The sequence below is a fragment of the Equus caballus genome, chromosome 14, assembly GCF_041296265.1.
Source record: "Equus caballus isolate H_3958 breed thoroughbred chromosome 14, TB-T2T, whole genome shotgun sequence".
In the NCBI taxonomy this organism is placed as follows: Eukaryota; Metazoa; Chordata; class Mammalia; order Perissodactyla; family Equidae; genus Equus; species Equus caballus.
In genome coordinates, this window is record NC_091697.1 from 52,849,907 (window position 1) to 52,867,659 (window position 17,753).

Sequence of the window (17,753 nt, forward strand, 5' to 3'; positions counted from 1 at the left end):
CAAATGTACTCGCACACAAAGCTTTTTTTAGCATTTGGAGTTGTTTTTTGTAGCACAAATGAATGAAATTAGAATTACTGGGTCAAAGGGCATTAATGATTTAAGTTTCTTATCTCTTAATACACACTGGCAGACGAGGCTATACACATCTATACTTCTATTTGTAGTATATAAGCACTCATTTCAATGTACCTCCCTCGTTAGTATTTAGTTTTCTTCTTTTTTGTCAATGTTTTTTTTTAAAGGTTCAGTGCATAGTTGTGTATCCTAGTTGTTAGTTTAGTTCTCTATGTGAGCCACTGCCACAGCATGACAACTGACAGATGGGTGGTGTGGTTCCATGACTGGGAAACAAACCCAGGTGACAGCTGTGAGAGCACAAGACCACCAGAGCTGGCTCAAGTTTTCTTTTTAAAAGATCTTTGTTAATTAAAAAGCTGAAAAATGGGAACTTATTTTAATTTCTGCTTCTTTGATTATTTTATTCTTTTCTGTCTATTTATCTATTGGGAGCTATGTTTTCTTCTCTTACTGATTTATAGATATTCCTCATATTTTAAACATATTAGCTCATCATATTTGCAGCCTATTTCCTGTAGTTGCATTTTGCCAAATTTTAATCCACTTGTGATTTCATTTGAGTACGACGTTGAGGGGCTGGACAATTTCTAATCAAGACATAAGATAATCTTTGTTAACTAACCACTCAGTTCATTGACATAAAAAAATCCCCAACCTACCCATGTAATTAGATCTTATTTAGAAGAACTACTGGATCTTTCATCACTAAATTAGTAACTAACTTTCTCTACACATTTTCGAACACACAAACATACACACAGGACTACATCCAAAGATTGTTAAAATGTTCAAATAAAAATTTATATTAATCTGATCATCTTAGAGGATGAATCTATTCCTGATAGAAACCTAAAGACAAGAGCTGGTGAAGCCTTAAGGAATCTGAATCTGAATTCACCTATAATTTGTTTTTCATGAACCTAATGTCTATGTTTATAGTACAAGCATTCCTCTAAAACGGCTGTTATTTCCTATTCTGGAGCAGTATCTATCCTTTCTATTCATGGATCTTAAGGTTGGAAGAGACATTAATTGTCTTCTACTTTAACTATGCTCTAAAAAAGACATTCACACCAACTTGCCATTTTCCAACCTATGCTTGAATAGCACAGTGGACAGAGTAGTCATGAAACCAAGGAATACCTATGTTTGAAAATTCAACTCTCTCCAGTGGTCTCAAGGTCTATTCAAGAATAAGGGGGATTGCTACTTTCTCTTAAAAAAAATCTGAGTAATCTTTTAAAAAATAAATGACCTTAAAAAGACAAAAAAACATACTTGCTTTATCTTGGTATCAAATACCCACTCCATTACCTTTTGAAATAGTTAGTGCTGGAGACCACTGTGACCGTAGAATATCAAGACAAATGCTGCCATTACTGTTAATATTTGGATGATAAATTCTTGTTGTAAATGCAACCTACAGAAAAAAGGAAAACTTTTCGTAAACTGGTTTATTAGTATTGTATAAAGTACACAAAAAACAACTGCCACATCCCAATTACCTTAGGTGGTTTGAAGGGGTAATCTGTTGGGAAATGAATTGTCAAGAAAAATACTCCACCCTGATAGGGACTGTCATTCTGTTGATAACAAGAAAAATGGGATTAAAATGAGTGAATTACACAAACTGTTTATTCTGAAATTAATCTGAATACTTACTGGCCCCATTATTGTAGCTTGCCAATGGAACACTGAAAAAGAACAACAAAAAATCACCATGAAGCAGTATCTACATTGTACCTGCAGCATAGTAACATCTCATTCCCCATCTAATCCCAGTTCATCTATAAGCAATATGATGAGTCCTGAGAAAGATGAGGAATATAAATCAAGTTTGAGTCTGAAGAGAGAAAAAAAAATGACTAGCATGGTCAAGAACACTGATAAGGTGCTCAATGAAAAAGTATTTGGGCTAAAACATGAAAACTCATGTCAGAGAGAGAAAATTCTTGACAAAGCCCAGAGGTCCACTTTTAAACAGTCATTTCCTTACTTCAAAGGGTAAAAAAGAACTAAAAGACTCAACTCTTTGATATGCTATATCATCTCCCCAACACAATTATAAATAATATACTCCCTTTTATAATACTGGTATAGAGCAGAACTATAAAGTCAAAGTAAACAATACTCAAATCAGGAAAGGATGGTTTTTATAATAAGAAAGTTTCTAAGAGCTCTCATGTGTAGAATTACTGGTGCCTCAACAAATAAAGAAAACATCAGCTAAAAGCCCTAAGCTTGATTACAAACTCTAAGGAAAATCTCAGTAAGTTATAAACTTGTTTAATAAGGAAATCTCCTCTTCAAACTGGAAAAAATGGTTCTTGTTCCATTTCAAAGGTGGTGCCATGACATAAGTATAATACAGAGATCGAAAAGCAAGAGTTTTCACTTATAAGCAAGCTACTTAGCACTTAACATTCATACTAAGATCTGCGCAAACTAAGTGAAGTTGTCACCAGGATTATATGTGAACAAACCCAAACCAGCTAACTCATCACAAGGAGGAAACGTGAAGACTAAGATGCCATGTGAAAATCCACTGGGTTGTCAGTCCAAATCCTAAAGTTCCTTCTGATCTCCTGCATATCAAACTGTCACTATGGTTGGTCTGCCCCTCACTGAGGCCTGAACCCAAAAATAGCAGCCTGTTTATTAGGAATTAAAGATGAAGGATAGGTATTGCTGAGGAGGCTCCCCTTCTTAGATTACTATTAACTAGCACTGAGAAAAATTCTTCATAATTTCTGCCAACCAATTTCTTATGGATTAAGTAGCTAAGGAGAAAGTCACTTTGAGCTACTAAGATGGTCCTAGTATCTTCAACAAAGGTCCTATAATAGACCCCTAATATCCTGTTTAAAGAAACAACAGAGTCTCACTCTGTTTTTAATCACAAATATACTTACACTTTGAGTAAACAAAACATATTGATAACTGGAGTAAACAACTCCAAGGACAAGGCTGAAAATCCTATTAGACAAAAGGATGACCAAACTACAGGTCAAGAAACCTGTTTTGAAACAGGTCTTGTTCTTCTACTTAGTCCTTTTATAATTATTTAAATTTATGGCTGTAAATGGGAGGATATAACTATACCTGCATTCTTGCCTAAGGTTGCAAGAGTCAGATACAGAGTAAGAAGAAAGCACTTACATAATAAAATACACAAGTATCAAGACATTAAAAATTAAGTTAAATTTTCCATTAACTATGTAAGCCCTAATTTTTTATTCTGAGTCTTTTCAAGATCAATCCTTTTCTTGCTAAAAATACTACCAGATTTAAGAAGTTATTAAGAAAATTTAAATCAGAACAAATTGTTAGCTAAAGGTAAAATACTTCTTTTTTTGTGATTTCCTATTCTTCCTCTACAGAAAACAAAGTATGTTTTATGCTCTATGACTACAATCCACTAAAAATTAGACTACATAGAACCCCCACGAGGCTAAGAGCAGAAATCCTGACAACCTGGCAACTAGAACATTTACGATTATAGAAGGGATACCCTTCCTAATAGAAGATGTGGAAAGATCAATATTTTCAAGTAATATTGCAATCTCTTTCATATCCAGCACTCCAGAAAGTTGAAGACATTCTAGTATGTTTAACTAAGATTCTTATGTTATTGAGAACTCTTAGAAGCAAAAACAACAGGCTATTTCATATGTAATTCATATCTATTTAGTTAGTAAATCATATCTGTTTAATATTTCTCCAACAGAACTAAACGTATGTAAACCACACTGGCATGCAAAGTTCTAAATAAAAACCCATTAACACTCATTTATTGATTATTTATCTTCACCTTTATAAATAAAGGGTCAAATACTGTCATCAGATAAACGAGCGAAAACACACACATAGGACTAAGTCTTTAAAATAAGAGTAAGAGGGAAAAGGAAGAATAAAATTGCTAATTTAGCAACTGAGATCAATGAGATTTACGCCTTGTTAAAATGATCTAGAATCTACAATACTAACAACAGGCAGAGAAAGACAAACTAAAAACATATTAAGGTGAATTTTAATTAACGAAAGCATGTGAAAACCTACCATTTAAAGCTTAATTGAGTATTCTGCCACACAGGTTAAATATAACAATACCTATTGGAATCATTGACTTAGGTCTCCCTCTGGAACTCTCCTGGACTCCTAGCTCTCCTAAGTGGGATTATACAAAAGGAGGGAAGAAGATAATGAGAGAATGTCTAACCTGCCTCAAATTACAATGGTTTCGTTAATAGTAGTTCAAGAATCACTACAGGTTGCAAGTAGAAAGAACTCTACAAAGAGTTACTGGGTGAAATATTGGGCATAAGCATAAAATACTGCAGTATTTCATAAGAATATCTATTTAAAATACTTTTCATTTAAGGATCAATCTTAGGAGCTCTTCAAAACAAAAGTTCATAGTACTAAAGTTTTGATGGTCCAAAAACAAACAAACAAATTCCACTATCACCTTGGTTTGATGCTGTCACACCAAATTACACAAACTGAAAGCTACAACCTCTTTTACAAGAGTTTAAGTGTGAAGTTCACAGCTCAAGGATTACTCTTTAGTATCCTCAAGGATGAAAGCTTGAGGCTAAAAGGGAGAGTGAGACTATTTGTTATAGTTTGAGACTGAATCTCAAGAGGCCTATATTTGAATTCAGGTACAGATCTCTAGAGAGTCACCTTCACCAAATGTTCAAAACAAAAGAAAACAAAGATTATATGAACAGTAAGTCTTCAGCTTACTTTTCCTTTTTGTACTGAAGTACACTTCTTTCTGCTTACCAGAGCTTTGCAGAAAAGCGGGAAAACTTTAATGGTACATTAAAATCTGGATATTTAAAAATAAAGCATTTTACTATTAAATGTATATTATTTAAATATAAAATAAATATTTCTTTTTTTTCTTCTTCTTCTCCCCCAAACCCCCCAGTACATAGTTGTAGATCATTCTGGCTTTGCTATGTGGGATGCTGCCTCAGCATGGCCTGATAAGCGGTTGCCATGTCTGTGCCCAGGATCCGAACCAGCAAAATCCTGGGCCACCAAAGCGGAGCATGAGAACTTAACCATTTGGCCACAAGGCTGGCCCCAAGATTTCTTTATTCTCACACTAAATATTAATAACATATGGTGCTGAGGGGCTTGAGAGCTAGGATAGTAAAAAGGAGCTCAAAAAGTTTCACTTTGGCCAAGAGTTTCTCTCTTCCCAAGATTTAAATTCTCCTTATAACAAAAGTTAAGATGATGAAAGTGCATGTAGCTATCTAATTACACTGTTTTATCCTTATGTGATTCATCAGGAAGACTTGATCAAGAATTTCTGACAGCAATTCATCCTCAAATGTTCTCAAACACCCACAAATTTTTTACGTACAATATCAGCAAACACTATCTAGATGACCAAGTGTAAGAAAGTTCTGTCTCTAAGGAGGAGATTTTCCCTATTCTCTTTTAGAAGGTAGGTACTGTTGATAGTTCAGTAGTATGTTATTCAAGATAATCAAAGTTGAACAGGAAGGCTAGGAGTTAAGGGAGAGGTAATTATTATTTTTTAAACAGCTTTATTGGGAGATAATCCACATACCATACAATTCACCCATTGAAAGTGTACAATTCAATGGTGTTTAGTATATACAGAGATATGCAACCATTACCACATTTCGCTGTAAAACGTTTTCATCATTCCCAAAAGAAATACTATATCCATTAGCAGTCACTCCCCATTCCCCACAAATCTCCAGTCCTATGCAACCATTATCTATTTTTTGTTTCTAGGGATTTATATGAAATATCCTATTCTGGATATTTCATATAAATGGAATCATACAATATGTGGCCTTTTGTGTCTGGCTTCTCTCACTCAGCATAAAGTTTTTAAGGTTCATCTACACTGTGGTATATGTATCAGTATTTCATTTCTTTTTATTGCTGAATAATATACCATTGTATGGATACATCAATTTTATTTATCCCTTCATCAGTTGGTGGACATTTGTGTTTTTTATAATTTTTGGCTATTATAAATAATGCTTCTATGCACATTCATGCTTAAGTTTTTGTCTGAACACATATTTTCATTTCTCTTGGATATATACCTAAGAGCAAACTCACTAGGTCATACCGTAACTCTGTTTAACTTTTTGAGGAACTGCCAGACTGTTTTCCAAAATGCACCATTTTACATTCCTATCACCAGTGTATGAAGGTTCCAATTCTCCATGTCTTCATCAACAATTATTATTATTATTATTATTATTATTATTATTTTTGGAGGAAGATTAGCCCTGAGCTAACTGCTGCCAATCCTTCCCTTTTTTGCTGAGGAAGGCTGGCCCTGAACTAACATCCGTGCCCATCTTCCTCTACTTTATTTGTAGGATGCCTACCACAGCATGGTGTGCCAAGCAGTGCCATGTCCACATCCGGGATCCAAACCGGTGAACCCTGGGCCGCCGAAGCAGAACGTGTGCACTTAACTGCTGTGCAACTGGGTCAGCCCAACGCTTATTATTTGACTTTTTGATTCTACCTATCCTGGTAGATGTAAAGTGGTATCTCATATGGTTTTGATTTGTACTTCACTGATGACTAATGATGTTAAAAATCTTTCTATGTACTTATTGGCCAGTTGTACATCTTTTTTGGAGAAATGTCTTTTCAGCTCTTTTGCTCATTTTAAAATTGGGCTATTTATCTTCATATTGTTGAGTTACAGAGTTTTAAAATATATTTTGGATAAGGATAAATAGTCCTTATCAGATGTATGACTTGCAAAATTTTTCTCCCGTTCTGTGTCTTTTCACTTTCTTGAAGGTATCATTTGTAACACCTAAATTTTAAATTTTGAGAAGTCTAATTTATCTATTTTTTCTCTTATTGCTTATGCTTTGGGGGAGTTTTATTTAACTCTCCAGGGTAACAACTTTTATATCTGAGAAAGGAATGTGAGAGTATTGACTATGGTACAAACAAAGCAATGAAAATTACTTTAGCACACTAAAGAGAACTTTAAAAATGAAATCTAATCCCTAGACTTCAAACACTTTTAATTAAAGATCAGCCACTTTCAACTATGAGGAATTTACCTTAAATAAAACCACTTTTTCAGGTGAAAGACCACACTGATGCAAGTGAACTATGAGATACCATGAAATGACAAAACTAGAATCAGAAAACTTGAGAATGAGTCCACCTTGGGAACCTCCACGAGCCTCTCACTAGATTCTTCTCTAATAAAATAGTTCACAATTTGTACTCCACTGACATACAAGAATTGTTGTAAGGCTTAAAAGAGATGATGTGGGGTATCAAATATTATAGTTACTCATACTGGACAGGTCTGAATATAAAAATGTAAATGGGATTTTTCATCACATGTACTTAATCTTATAATTTATAACTTGTTTTATCTGTAAATCAATCCTTGCAAAAAGCGCCTTACTTGCCTTTTTTTTGTTTTTTAAAAGATTGGCACCTAAGCTAACATTTGTTGCCAATCTTCTTTTTGTTTTTATTTCTTCCTTCTTCTTCTCCCCAAAGCCCCCCAGAACATAGTTGTATATTTTAGTTGTGAGTGCCTCTCTCTGTGCTATGTGGAACAACACCTCAGCATGGCTTGATGAGCGGTGCCATGTCCACGCCCAGGATCTGAACTGGCGAAACCCTGGGCCACCGAAGCAGAGTGCACAAACTGAACCACTCGGCCACGGGGCTGGCCCCCTTGCTTTGATTTTTAAGGATTTACCACACCAAAAACATTAACAAAAATCAGGAAAAAATAATTTTAAACACAAACTAATATAAACTCATATTTTTTTTTTGTCTTAATTTATATACTTCTCTTACACAAATGTTTCCAAGTATGCTCATTTTTTTCCTCTTTGCTAAATGTTACATCTTTTTGTGAATTAGTTTTGTGTCATAAAGCACAATCTTATTCAAATATCCTTCCTTTAAAAAAGGCTAGAAGACGGTATAAAGGGGAAAAGCTGTGTTGAGACAAATGGAACAAATGGAAAATTATTATCCAACACGTGTGATAAGATCTAATAATTATTTTAGACAGGATTAAGCAGATAAACTGGACATTAAAAATAAACAAACTGTACCTGTATTCACAAGTGTGAGCCAGTAGAAAGACAGACACACATACACACACATACCCCCCATCATCCTTAGTATTATCTTACTTAAAAAACAATAGCTGGTTGTAGGTGAAAGCTTGAATATTTTGCCTCAGGAAAACACCCAGAAGGGAGGAACGATAGGTAGGAAGTGGCCAAAACAACTACACAGACAATGTCTGGCAGAAGAGGTTCAAAATGTAATGAACACAAAAGATGATGGGACACACATAGAACTTCATCTTTCATGGACAAGTAAGGGTAAACATTGCCTTTTCTCTATAGCATAATTACCCCTTCACACAAAATAACCTTAAGAGGTGTATATTCATTAGTCCCAGAGTTCCCCAGAGGTAGACTATTACGCTGTTTTACTCCATCATTCCTTTTAAATACTTACTATCATCTCCAACAGGACCTGCTGAACACTGTGCTGGGGGGTCCCGTGCCAGGTCGTTCAATTCCTTAAGAAAGGAGAAAGAAAAGAAATGTATTCAACATAAATATAACTTTATCCATTAATAAAATTTTCACTGTTACCAATATTCTGTCCCACCACTATAGCTCTTTTAGGAGTATTCTTTTGAAGTCAGAGATGGGTAGATTAGTGAATCTTTAGGTTAAAGTATTTTGAATTCTTGAATGCAAATGTGTGTTTAAAAAAGTGGATCATTTTTGCTTAGTTCAGAGTTTAGTAGGTAAATATAAGCAAAGTTAACACGTATTAAGTACTAAAGAGCCACAAAAACTGTTTTAAAGTAAAAACTTCATTTATCAGTTTTCAAAAAAGATTCAAGGCCAGTTTTTGCACCTCAAAACTATTAGGTTATACTTGGGACAAGCTCTTGAAGTCATAAATGTTCCAAATTATACGGGACCATCTCACAAGATGTTGATATGTTTTCACCTGATATCCATTACCAGGTTCCAAAGGTAGTAGAAAAAAACTTTAAAAAGCCTGGCTGAAGTAACAAAACCCATCATAAAGTTTTGTAATCAGAGACAGATCTACCTGTAGTAATGGTCTACAACCAGATGCCAGCTTCTTAGCTATTTTAACACAAGAGCCCACAAATCTGAGATTTGTTACTGGGTGGGGATGCCTGAAAAACCACAAGGCAGGAAATCATACCATATTCCCTATTCCCTGGGTTTGTTATTTGAGATAAAAACAAGCTCTGAAGAAGGATTAGTTTTAGATTATATTTTAAAACTACAACAGTCAAAACAGAAAAATCAAATATTTAAAAAGTAGAATAAAAACTAGAATCTTATTAATGAGTTACATAAAGGTATGAATTTAATATTCCAAATATTACACACTTTTAAATTTGGAGCACAGTTATTTCTCTAAGTCCCTTCCTCTGAGTTAACTTATTCAATCAGTCATTTTGGTTACATCAGTTATTCTGTTTTATCCTATCTGTAAGCTTGGAGGACAAAGCATAAAGTACAGAAATAAAGTTTTGGGTTTTTTTTTTAAAGCACTGGGAATGAGATAAAGATTTAACAATATCTACTTTCTCAAGTACCTCAATTTTTGAATTTTGTATCTCCCTACAACAGAGATTCCTTACCCATCAAGAAAAAAATAACCTATTGTACAGTTCCCATTCCCAAATGTTTGTAATACAGGTCAATATAACTAAGAATGCTTGCTTGATTTAACACACAAAAGTTTAGGGGCCGGCCTGGTGGCGCAGCGGTTGAGTGTGCACGTTCCACTACAGCTGCCTGGGGTTTGCCGGTTCGGATCCTGGGTGTAGACATGGCACCGCTTGGCAAGCCATGCTGTGGTAGGCGTCCCATATATAAAGTGGAGGAGGATGGGCAGGAATGTTAGCTCAGGGCCAGTCTTCCTCAGCAAAAAGAGGAGGATTGGCAGCAGATGTTAGCTCAGGGCTAATCTTCCTCAAAAAAAAAAAAAAAACCCACAAAAGTTTATTTCTTTTGACTAATAGGTTGCTAGTAAAATACAATTTGAATTGAACAAGCTATTTTGAAGTCCTGCCATGTTCATTAAATGGAATTTTACTTGTGATTTATCCTTAATATTTTGCTCCTTTCAAATTAAGCCACCTTTTTCCATTCTGAATGACATCAAGAGCTAAGACTTACCTAAGCTGAATATAAGATCCATCAGTCCATTTCACGAACCAGTATGATATAATTAATTTTAAAAACCTAACCCAAACTTAGGCTAATAGACACACTCAGCACTTTCTCGGTTCAAAAGGCTCCTATATGATACAGATGAATCTCAAAAGCATAATGCTAAGTGATTAAAGAAGTCAGACATTCTGTATGAGTCCATTGATATGACATTCTAAAAAAGGCAAACTTACAGTGACAGAAAGCAGATCAATAGTTTCAGGGGCTGGAGGGAGTTGGAGAGGATTAACTAACTACAAAGGGACATGAGGAAAATTTGGACGGTGATGGAAATGTTCTATATCATGATTTTGGTAGATATGTACAACTGTGTGCATACCTATCAAAACTCAAAATGTATACTTAAAATTCTTTAATTTTATTGTATATTATATTTCAAAGTTGTTTATTTAAAAAAGCATCCATCCATCCATCTTTGTATATGCATAAAATACCTCTGAAGAATGCACAAGAAACTAGTTAACAGTACTTGCTTTCAGGAAGGAAAGCTTGCTTTGGGGGTCAGAAGGGGAACTGTGTATATTCCTTTTATATCTTTTAAATTTTATAACAAGTATATTTTTATTGCATATTTGAAAAATAAATTACCAGTTCTGGCTGTAAATTTGGATTAAAATAAAATAGCTATTAAAAGTTGTAACCATCTGGAGGGTAATCAAAATAGTGAAAACCCAGTTAAGACTGAATAGAAGCTCCAAAATTTGATGTCTCTGCACCAAGATGAAAACTGAAGTTGAATCTTGAAATTTAATAAAGTTACTAATCTAGATGGATCACTTGGGCAGAAAAGGTGCCCTAATGTATGAGGCTGTTTTTTTGTTTAACAGTTGGCTTTATCATTTGGCTTTACACCTATTGTACAGTTATATACGTTAATTTCTTTAACTTTTTATTTTAAAAGAAACAGTATTGAGATTTGTCTTATATATGAAATAGTAAATTATACATTATTGGGTTGAGAGTAGGGCTAGGACAAAACCCAAAACCAAGGAATTTTTCTGTAGCAAATGCAATAAAGAAATAAAGTAAATACAACTAAATTTAGAAGAAAAGAGAGGAGGGGACTTGGCCAGTTCAGATAGAGAATCCTTACTTTCTAAAAAGATTTTATGCTCCAACTTTCCTTGAAGTCTAAAAAAACAGAATAAAGGTCTTATTTTGGGAGTAAACTATGGATTTTACTGAACAGTTCTCAATTTAAAAAATTTCTTTGATGCTGTATACTCCACTTGTTTCTAGGTATACAGCAGAACTGATATTTTTAAAGATTAAGGGTTATAAACAATTTTGATTCTCTGAAACTTTCCTAAGTGTTTCTCATCTTAGTTCAATCAGCCCCAAAACCTTCTAACAATTTTTTTCAGGTAAAGTTTAATTCACTATGAACTTTTTAACACATTTCCTACTACTATCTTTTTTGGCTCAGGGATATGATTTCCAATGAAGAGATACACAGGGATAATAACAGTGCCTTATATTATTCCTTAAGAATATCTATTTTCCAAAGGATTAGCCCTTATTTAAAATGGACCACTATCAAATAAAATAGAACACTAAAACCTCTGAAAGGCTCAGATATTTCTATCATAGAACTACAGCAAAGAGAAATGAACCTTCCTAACTCTATGAGGGGAGGGGCTCCTGCAAGGGATATGTAGATTTTTCTTTCACTGTATCCTTAAGTACTCTAGCTAGGCCATTAGTTGGTAAAAATTAATCCTTCCATTAGCCATTTTTAAATAACCCTCTTTCCCCACAGTCTTAACAATTATGAAACAAAATACAGATCTGTGGCATGGAATAGAGATTTGTTTCACTATTTTGGTCCTCACCCTATAGCATAAGGTCAAAGAAACAAGATGGGAAAATGAGAGGTTATAATTAATTTCATAGAAAAATGGTTCTAAAGTTGAGTTTTAATAGTTCTGAATATTGCTATATAAATCAAGGATCTTTGGTGGTGATAATCAGGATATGAAAAGATTTAAGCAGACATTATGATTCACAGAATTATAATTTCAAAGTCAGAAGAAATCACTTAGACCAATTCCCAATTTTGTAAGAAAATAAGATATAAAGTATCTTCTAACCCAAGGAAGATATGTTATTAGTAATTAGCAGAGTAAGGACAAGGTGTTCTACTGTACCATACTTCTTTAATCTGGATCTAAAATATTAGAAATGTACAAGTTAGACTGTCTGAGAATCTATATATTGCCCAGGAAATTAAGCTGAATCTCCTTTAGGATGATTGAACTGCAAAGAAAGAACAGCTAAACAAGTAATAGTTCTTAAAAATGAGGTTCTTGCATAGCAGCATCAGTATCACAAGAAAACTTATTAGAAATGCAAATTCTCAGGCTCTAATCATACCTACTGAATCAGAAACTCTGGAGTGTAGCTTAACAAGGTGGTTTTAACAAGCCCCCCAGGAAATTATGATACACACTGAAATGTGTATTACTTCTTTTTTCCCCAAGGAAGATTAGCCCTGAACTAACATCTGCTGCCAATCCTCCTCTTTTTTGCTGAGGAAGACTGGCCCTGAGCTAACATCTGTGCCCATCTTCCTCTACTTTATATGTGGGACGCCTGCCACAGCATGGCTTGACAAGCGGTGTGTAGATCCACATTGGGGATCGAAAGTGGCGAACCCCGGGCCGCCGAAGCAGAACATGTGAACTTAACTACTGCGCCACCGGGCTGGCCCCAGCCCAATCTTAACATTGCCATATTAACTTTATGAAGGCCCCTGTATCCTCCGTGAACTAATGATTATCCTGAACTTAGTGTTTATCATTTTCTTGCATTCTTTTATACTTTTCTATGTGTCCACAAACAAGGTAATCTTGTTATGATTTTTACCTTTTATTTAAAAAGTGTCACATGGCATGTATTCTTCTATACTTTGCGTTTCCCTCAACATATTGAGCTATTTTTCCACGAAGATACACAAGTAGATCTAGTTTTATTCCTTTTTACTGCTGTTTATTTTGCTACTCAATGTCTAAACCACAACAGTTCCTTTCTTCCGTTGATGGACGTTTATTTTCTGTTTTTCACTATTACAATGTTTTGTAAATATTCTTACTTATTCTTGTACACACCTGAACTTTTCTAGGTAAACACTTCTTCAATTTAAAAAGTACCACCTCCACTCTTTTTGACCATGCAACAATGCCTTGTATTATGATGGGTTTTTACCATTATTTCCTCAATGCATACATGCAAGCCAAAAAAAAAGTGTACTGATAACACACTGGAAGTTGCAAACTTGATCATTGCCTAGAGAAGGGAAAATCATCCTTAAAACATGCTTAACCATGAGGCCAATTCATCTGCCGACCTCCAAGAACACGGAGATAAACATGATAGACAGTGTCCCCCATCTGAACCGTCATTCACCACCATTTCATAATCCTTCTTCAGGCCCAGATCAGCAGTACATTTCTTGCCAAAAATCATCAAATGTCCAAGAAGACTTTCATTATCCTCTTCTACTATAGAAATCTGGGATATATGTTTCTTGGGTATCACCAGAAAATGTGTTGGTGTTTGAGGGAAACACCTTTTTAATTATAATTTTCTTGTCAACTCTACAGGTGTTTCATACAACTTATGTACTATTTAGTAAACTGAGATGTTTCAAATTATTAAAGAGGAAATTTCTTCTAAATGTCTAAATGGATGGCTATTTTCTAAGTTTATAAAAAATTCTAGATGTCCTTCACTTCAATAATTGGTTCTACCAAAAACTGTATGGAGATTTTTATGCTGCAAATATTAAAAACTAACCATCTCACGTGTAAGTATATTAACGAAAATCAGTTTCCATAAGGATAACTGTTATTCTATAACCTGTTAATGTTCTTGCTGATATCAGTAGGAGCAAGAGGCAGAATCCAGGTTTTCTAACTCAATATTCTTTGATGTTTTCTCATTATTCTGCTCTTAGGTAACTTTAAGCAAGTCATTCAACTTCTCCAGATCAGAGTTTTCACATCTATAAAACAAGGAAGTTAAACTAAAACAGAAATTTATACAGCATGGTTCTGTTATGGGGTTCAGGAGTCAAATAAATTTGGGAAACGTTATAATCCACATAATTATAAGAATATTCAAGATTCTAAAGTCCTGCATAAAGAAAACACTATTGTTTGGACACAGAACCAGGCTATGCCTCTTTCCTTGGTCCATTCTTCCTATGCCACCTTCTTCTGTGACAGATTTTATTGTCACAAAATGTCTAATGTCTATGAGAAAGTCAGAAATAAGAACGGAGAAACCAAAAAAACATTTCTTATCCTAGACAAAGAAATGTTACTGTTTTAGGATAAAAGCCTCTCAAACATGACAGAGAAATCTATGCAGCATTGTTAAACTCTGTCCTGTGTTATTTCTCATATCTATATCTTGTTTCCTCCCTCTAGGCTATAAATTACTTCCAAGTAATTTTTTCAACTTTTTTTAATTGTAGTAAGTACCCATAACATAAGATTTGCCATCTTATCCATTTTTAAGTATACAGTTCAGTGGTATTAAATATATTCATAATGTTGTGCTCAAAGTGTTTTAAGAGAATGTTTATTGCAAAAGAAAGCTCATATATGAGTTCCTTTTCAGATATGGTTAATACAAGATAAATTCCCTTTCCAAAGCAGATTACATGTTTCTGTTAATTTTCAGAGACAGGGATTTCTTGAAAAAGTTACTTTAAGTTCCAGGAAATCCTTACAACTGCTATTTGTCTGACAATGGTGATAGCTTCCAGTAGTGATCAAACATATAGCTGATGTGTTTTTGGCTTAAAGTAGTTTTTCAAAAAGTTAAAAAGGGACAAAATATTTTTCTCATGAAGCATATACCTTTTAAAAGGAAAATGATATGCTATATAAAGATATTAGCAAAACCTGTCATTTATATAATCCTATTATACTAAAAAATTTACATAAATACTGAAAGTTTATACTATCTATATCACAACCCACCAAGTAAAGCTAAGCAAAGTACCTTATTGTATTTATATTTATAAAGTAAATATAATCTAAAATTCTGTGTAACAAAGGAGATCCTGAAAACCTTAAGGTAAAATAAGGAATTCAAAAATTTTAAAGATTTTATAGGATTTTAAAGAAAATTCTTTCTTTAGACTCATTATTGACCTTAATTACACAGCCAGGGCTACATTTTAATAAAGTGGAGGAGAGTGTACAATCAGGAAGTCAGAGAATAATGAGGTCTATCACCATTTGGCAAGCAGAAAAAGTCAACTACTGGAACAGAAGTCTTAAACAAAAGTTAGTGAGTTAAGACTTTTAAGATATTTCTATAAAGTAAGTTACAGTTGAGTTATAAGGCACTCAAATTTGTTTGGCATGCTTAAAGTTTCACAAAGGAGAAACCAGTATGAAATTCTGACAATGCATATAATTAACCCAATTATAAACCTGAGGTTAAAAGTTGTTTTTAAAAAGGCCAGACTTCAGTTTACATTTGTCTATCTTCACAATAGCAGTTATGTTTTTAAAACACATCAACACTGAATACTTCCAACTGCAAAGATTAGTGTTCAGATACTGCTGTTTTAGGATGAAAAAAATCTTTTTTATTCCCAAAGTGATCCTTCTTTCTCGAAGCAGCTATATTATTAATTAACCATTCCATATAAATCTAGTATCATATATAGTACTGTATAATATTTCATGTTCAATTTTTTATCCACAACTATCAAAAGTTAATTTCTGTATACCCTCACCTCTACTCCTTGAATGCTTAATTATAAATTCCTTTAGTGAGAGACAAGGTATAGCATATTCTTTTTTTTTTTTTTTGAGGAAGATTAGCTCTGAGCTAACGTCTGCTGCCAGTCCTCCTCTTTTTGCTGAGAAAGACTGGCCCTGAGCTAACATCTGTGCCCATCTTCCTCCATTTTATATGTGGGACGCCTACCACAGCATGGCTTGCCAAGCAGTGCCATGTTCGCACCTGGGATCTGAACTGGCGAACCCTGGGCCACCGAAGCGGAACATGCACACTTAACTGCTGAGCCAGCAGGCCGGCCCCTATCATATTCTTTACTGCATTTCCCAGAGACTGGAACATAAGAGGTATTCAAATGCCAGCATGTATGGATGAATGCCTAGCACAGCACCAAGCAGAACTGGTGCTGACACACTTGCAAATGGGAAGATAAACAAAAGCACATAAACAACTAAGGGGAAGTCCAATCCATCTAGCCTAATCACATATAGTGTCAGAAAACAAAAAGTTAGTCTACAATGACATACAGAATATATTAAGATCTAATTACTGAACCTGAATAGAACATTTTTGGGTGAGACTAGATAACACTAGAGAACAAGGAGTTTCTTCGAGCACTTCAGCAGCAACCACTTAGATGGAAATGTTCTAATTTAAGACAATACTGTTTATTATTGAAGATCAAGAACGTTTCCTAGACTTTATTTTACTGATATGAACTATCGTTTACTCATTTCAAAACTTTTTTTTTCTTAATTCATTAGCTTTTTAATTTCAACCAGTCCAAGAAATCTAGAAACAGTTTGCCTGGAATACGCTCTGCACTACCCTCCCTCGATGCACCTTTAGGTTTCGCTTAAGTACTGCCTTTAGAGGGGGGCTTCCAAAAGCCCTTCTCCCCCATTTCCACTCGATTTACTGTTGAGTACTATGACAGAAAAGTACAAGTTACCTTAACAATTCAGCATAGTTCATATTTATCTGTGTGATTATGTACTATCTCTTGACCCAGTGACTAATAGGGACCTGACCTCTAGCTTTGTGCACAGTGCCCGGCCCATGGGAAACACTCAGTAAACACCTGTTGAAGAAGAGATAGTTACAATTATACACAGTAACTGTAAGTACCTAGAGAAAGATAACACCATCTTTCATTAATTCTAAGATACTTTTTTTAATATACCTGAAATCTAACTGTATATTATACTTAATGGCATGTCAGCTTAATTGGCAGTATATTTTCTTTTTTAGTAGTACATACAATAACAGTACATCTATCTTTCAATTGATGGCACCTTGGAGTCAATGAAGCAAGGTACTTGGGAAGGCAGTAATATTCTCTGACACTACACCCATGGGATCATATACCTAACAAAGTACAAATTTAGAACTTTGGCAATCGGGGTCAAAGTAGAAGATGATTAAGTAAATGAAAGAATTAGGATGGAAAATCACAACTCTTTTAGAAGAGTACTTCTGTATTAAGTGGGAGGACAAAAATATTAGGGAGGGGGGGTACCAAGAGCAAAACAGGCAAACAGCTGTTCCTTGCTAACAACTCCTGGAGCTGATGAACTCTCAGGGAAGATTAGACTCCACACAGGGTCTCTG

General features: G+C 34.5%; 1 protein-coding gene across 2 annotated transcripts in view; it reads right to left on the reverse strand.

The window, feature by feature from the left end:
• UBE2D2 (ubiquitin conjugating enzyme E2 D2) overlaps nt 1-17,753 on the reverse strand; it is a 47,754-nt gene that overhangs the window by 6,187 nt on the left and 23,814 nt on the right. Inside the window, exons 1-5 of one of the 2 annotated variants that reach the window (XM_014730637.3) lie at nt 8,611-8,669; nt 4,141-4,248; nt 1,744-1,775; nt 1,587-1,664; nt 1,396-1,501 (exon numbers count right to left, since the gene is read on the reverse strand). In XM_014730637.3, coding sequence (XP_014586123.1) covers nt 1,396-1,501; nt 1,587-1,664; nt 1,744-1,752 — 193 coding nt within the window. In that variant the 5' untranslated portion in view covers nt 1,753-1,775; nt 4,141-4,248; nt 8,611-8,669. Of the gene's footprint in view, nt 1-1,395; nt 1,502-1,586; nt 1,665-1,743; nt 1,776-4,140; nt 4,249-8,610; nt 8,675-17,753 lie in introns of those variants that run through there. The other variant, XM_023617596.2, reaches the window with a different exon arrangement.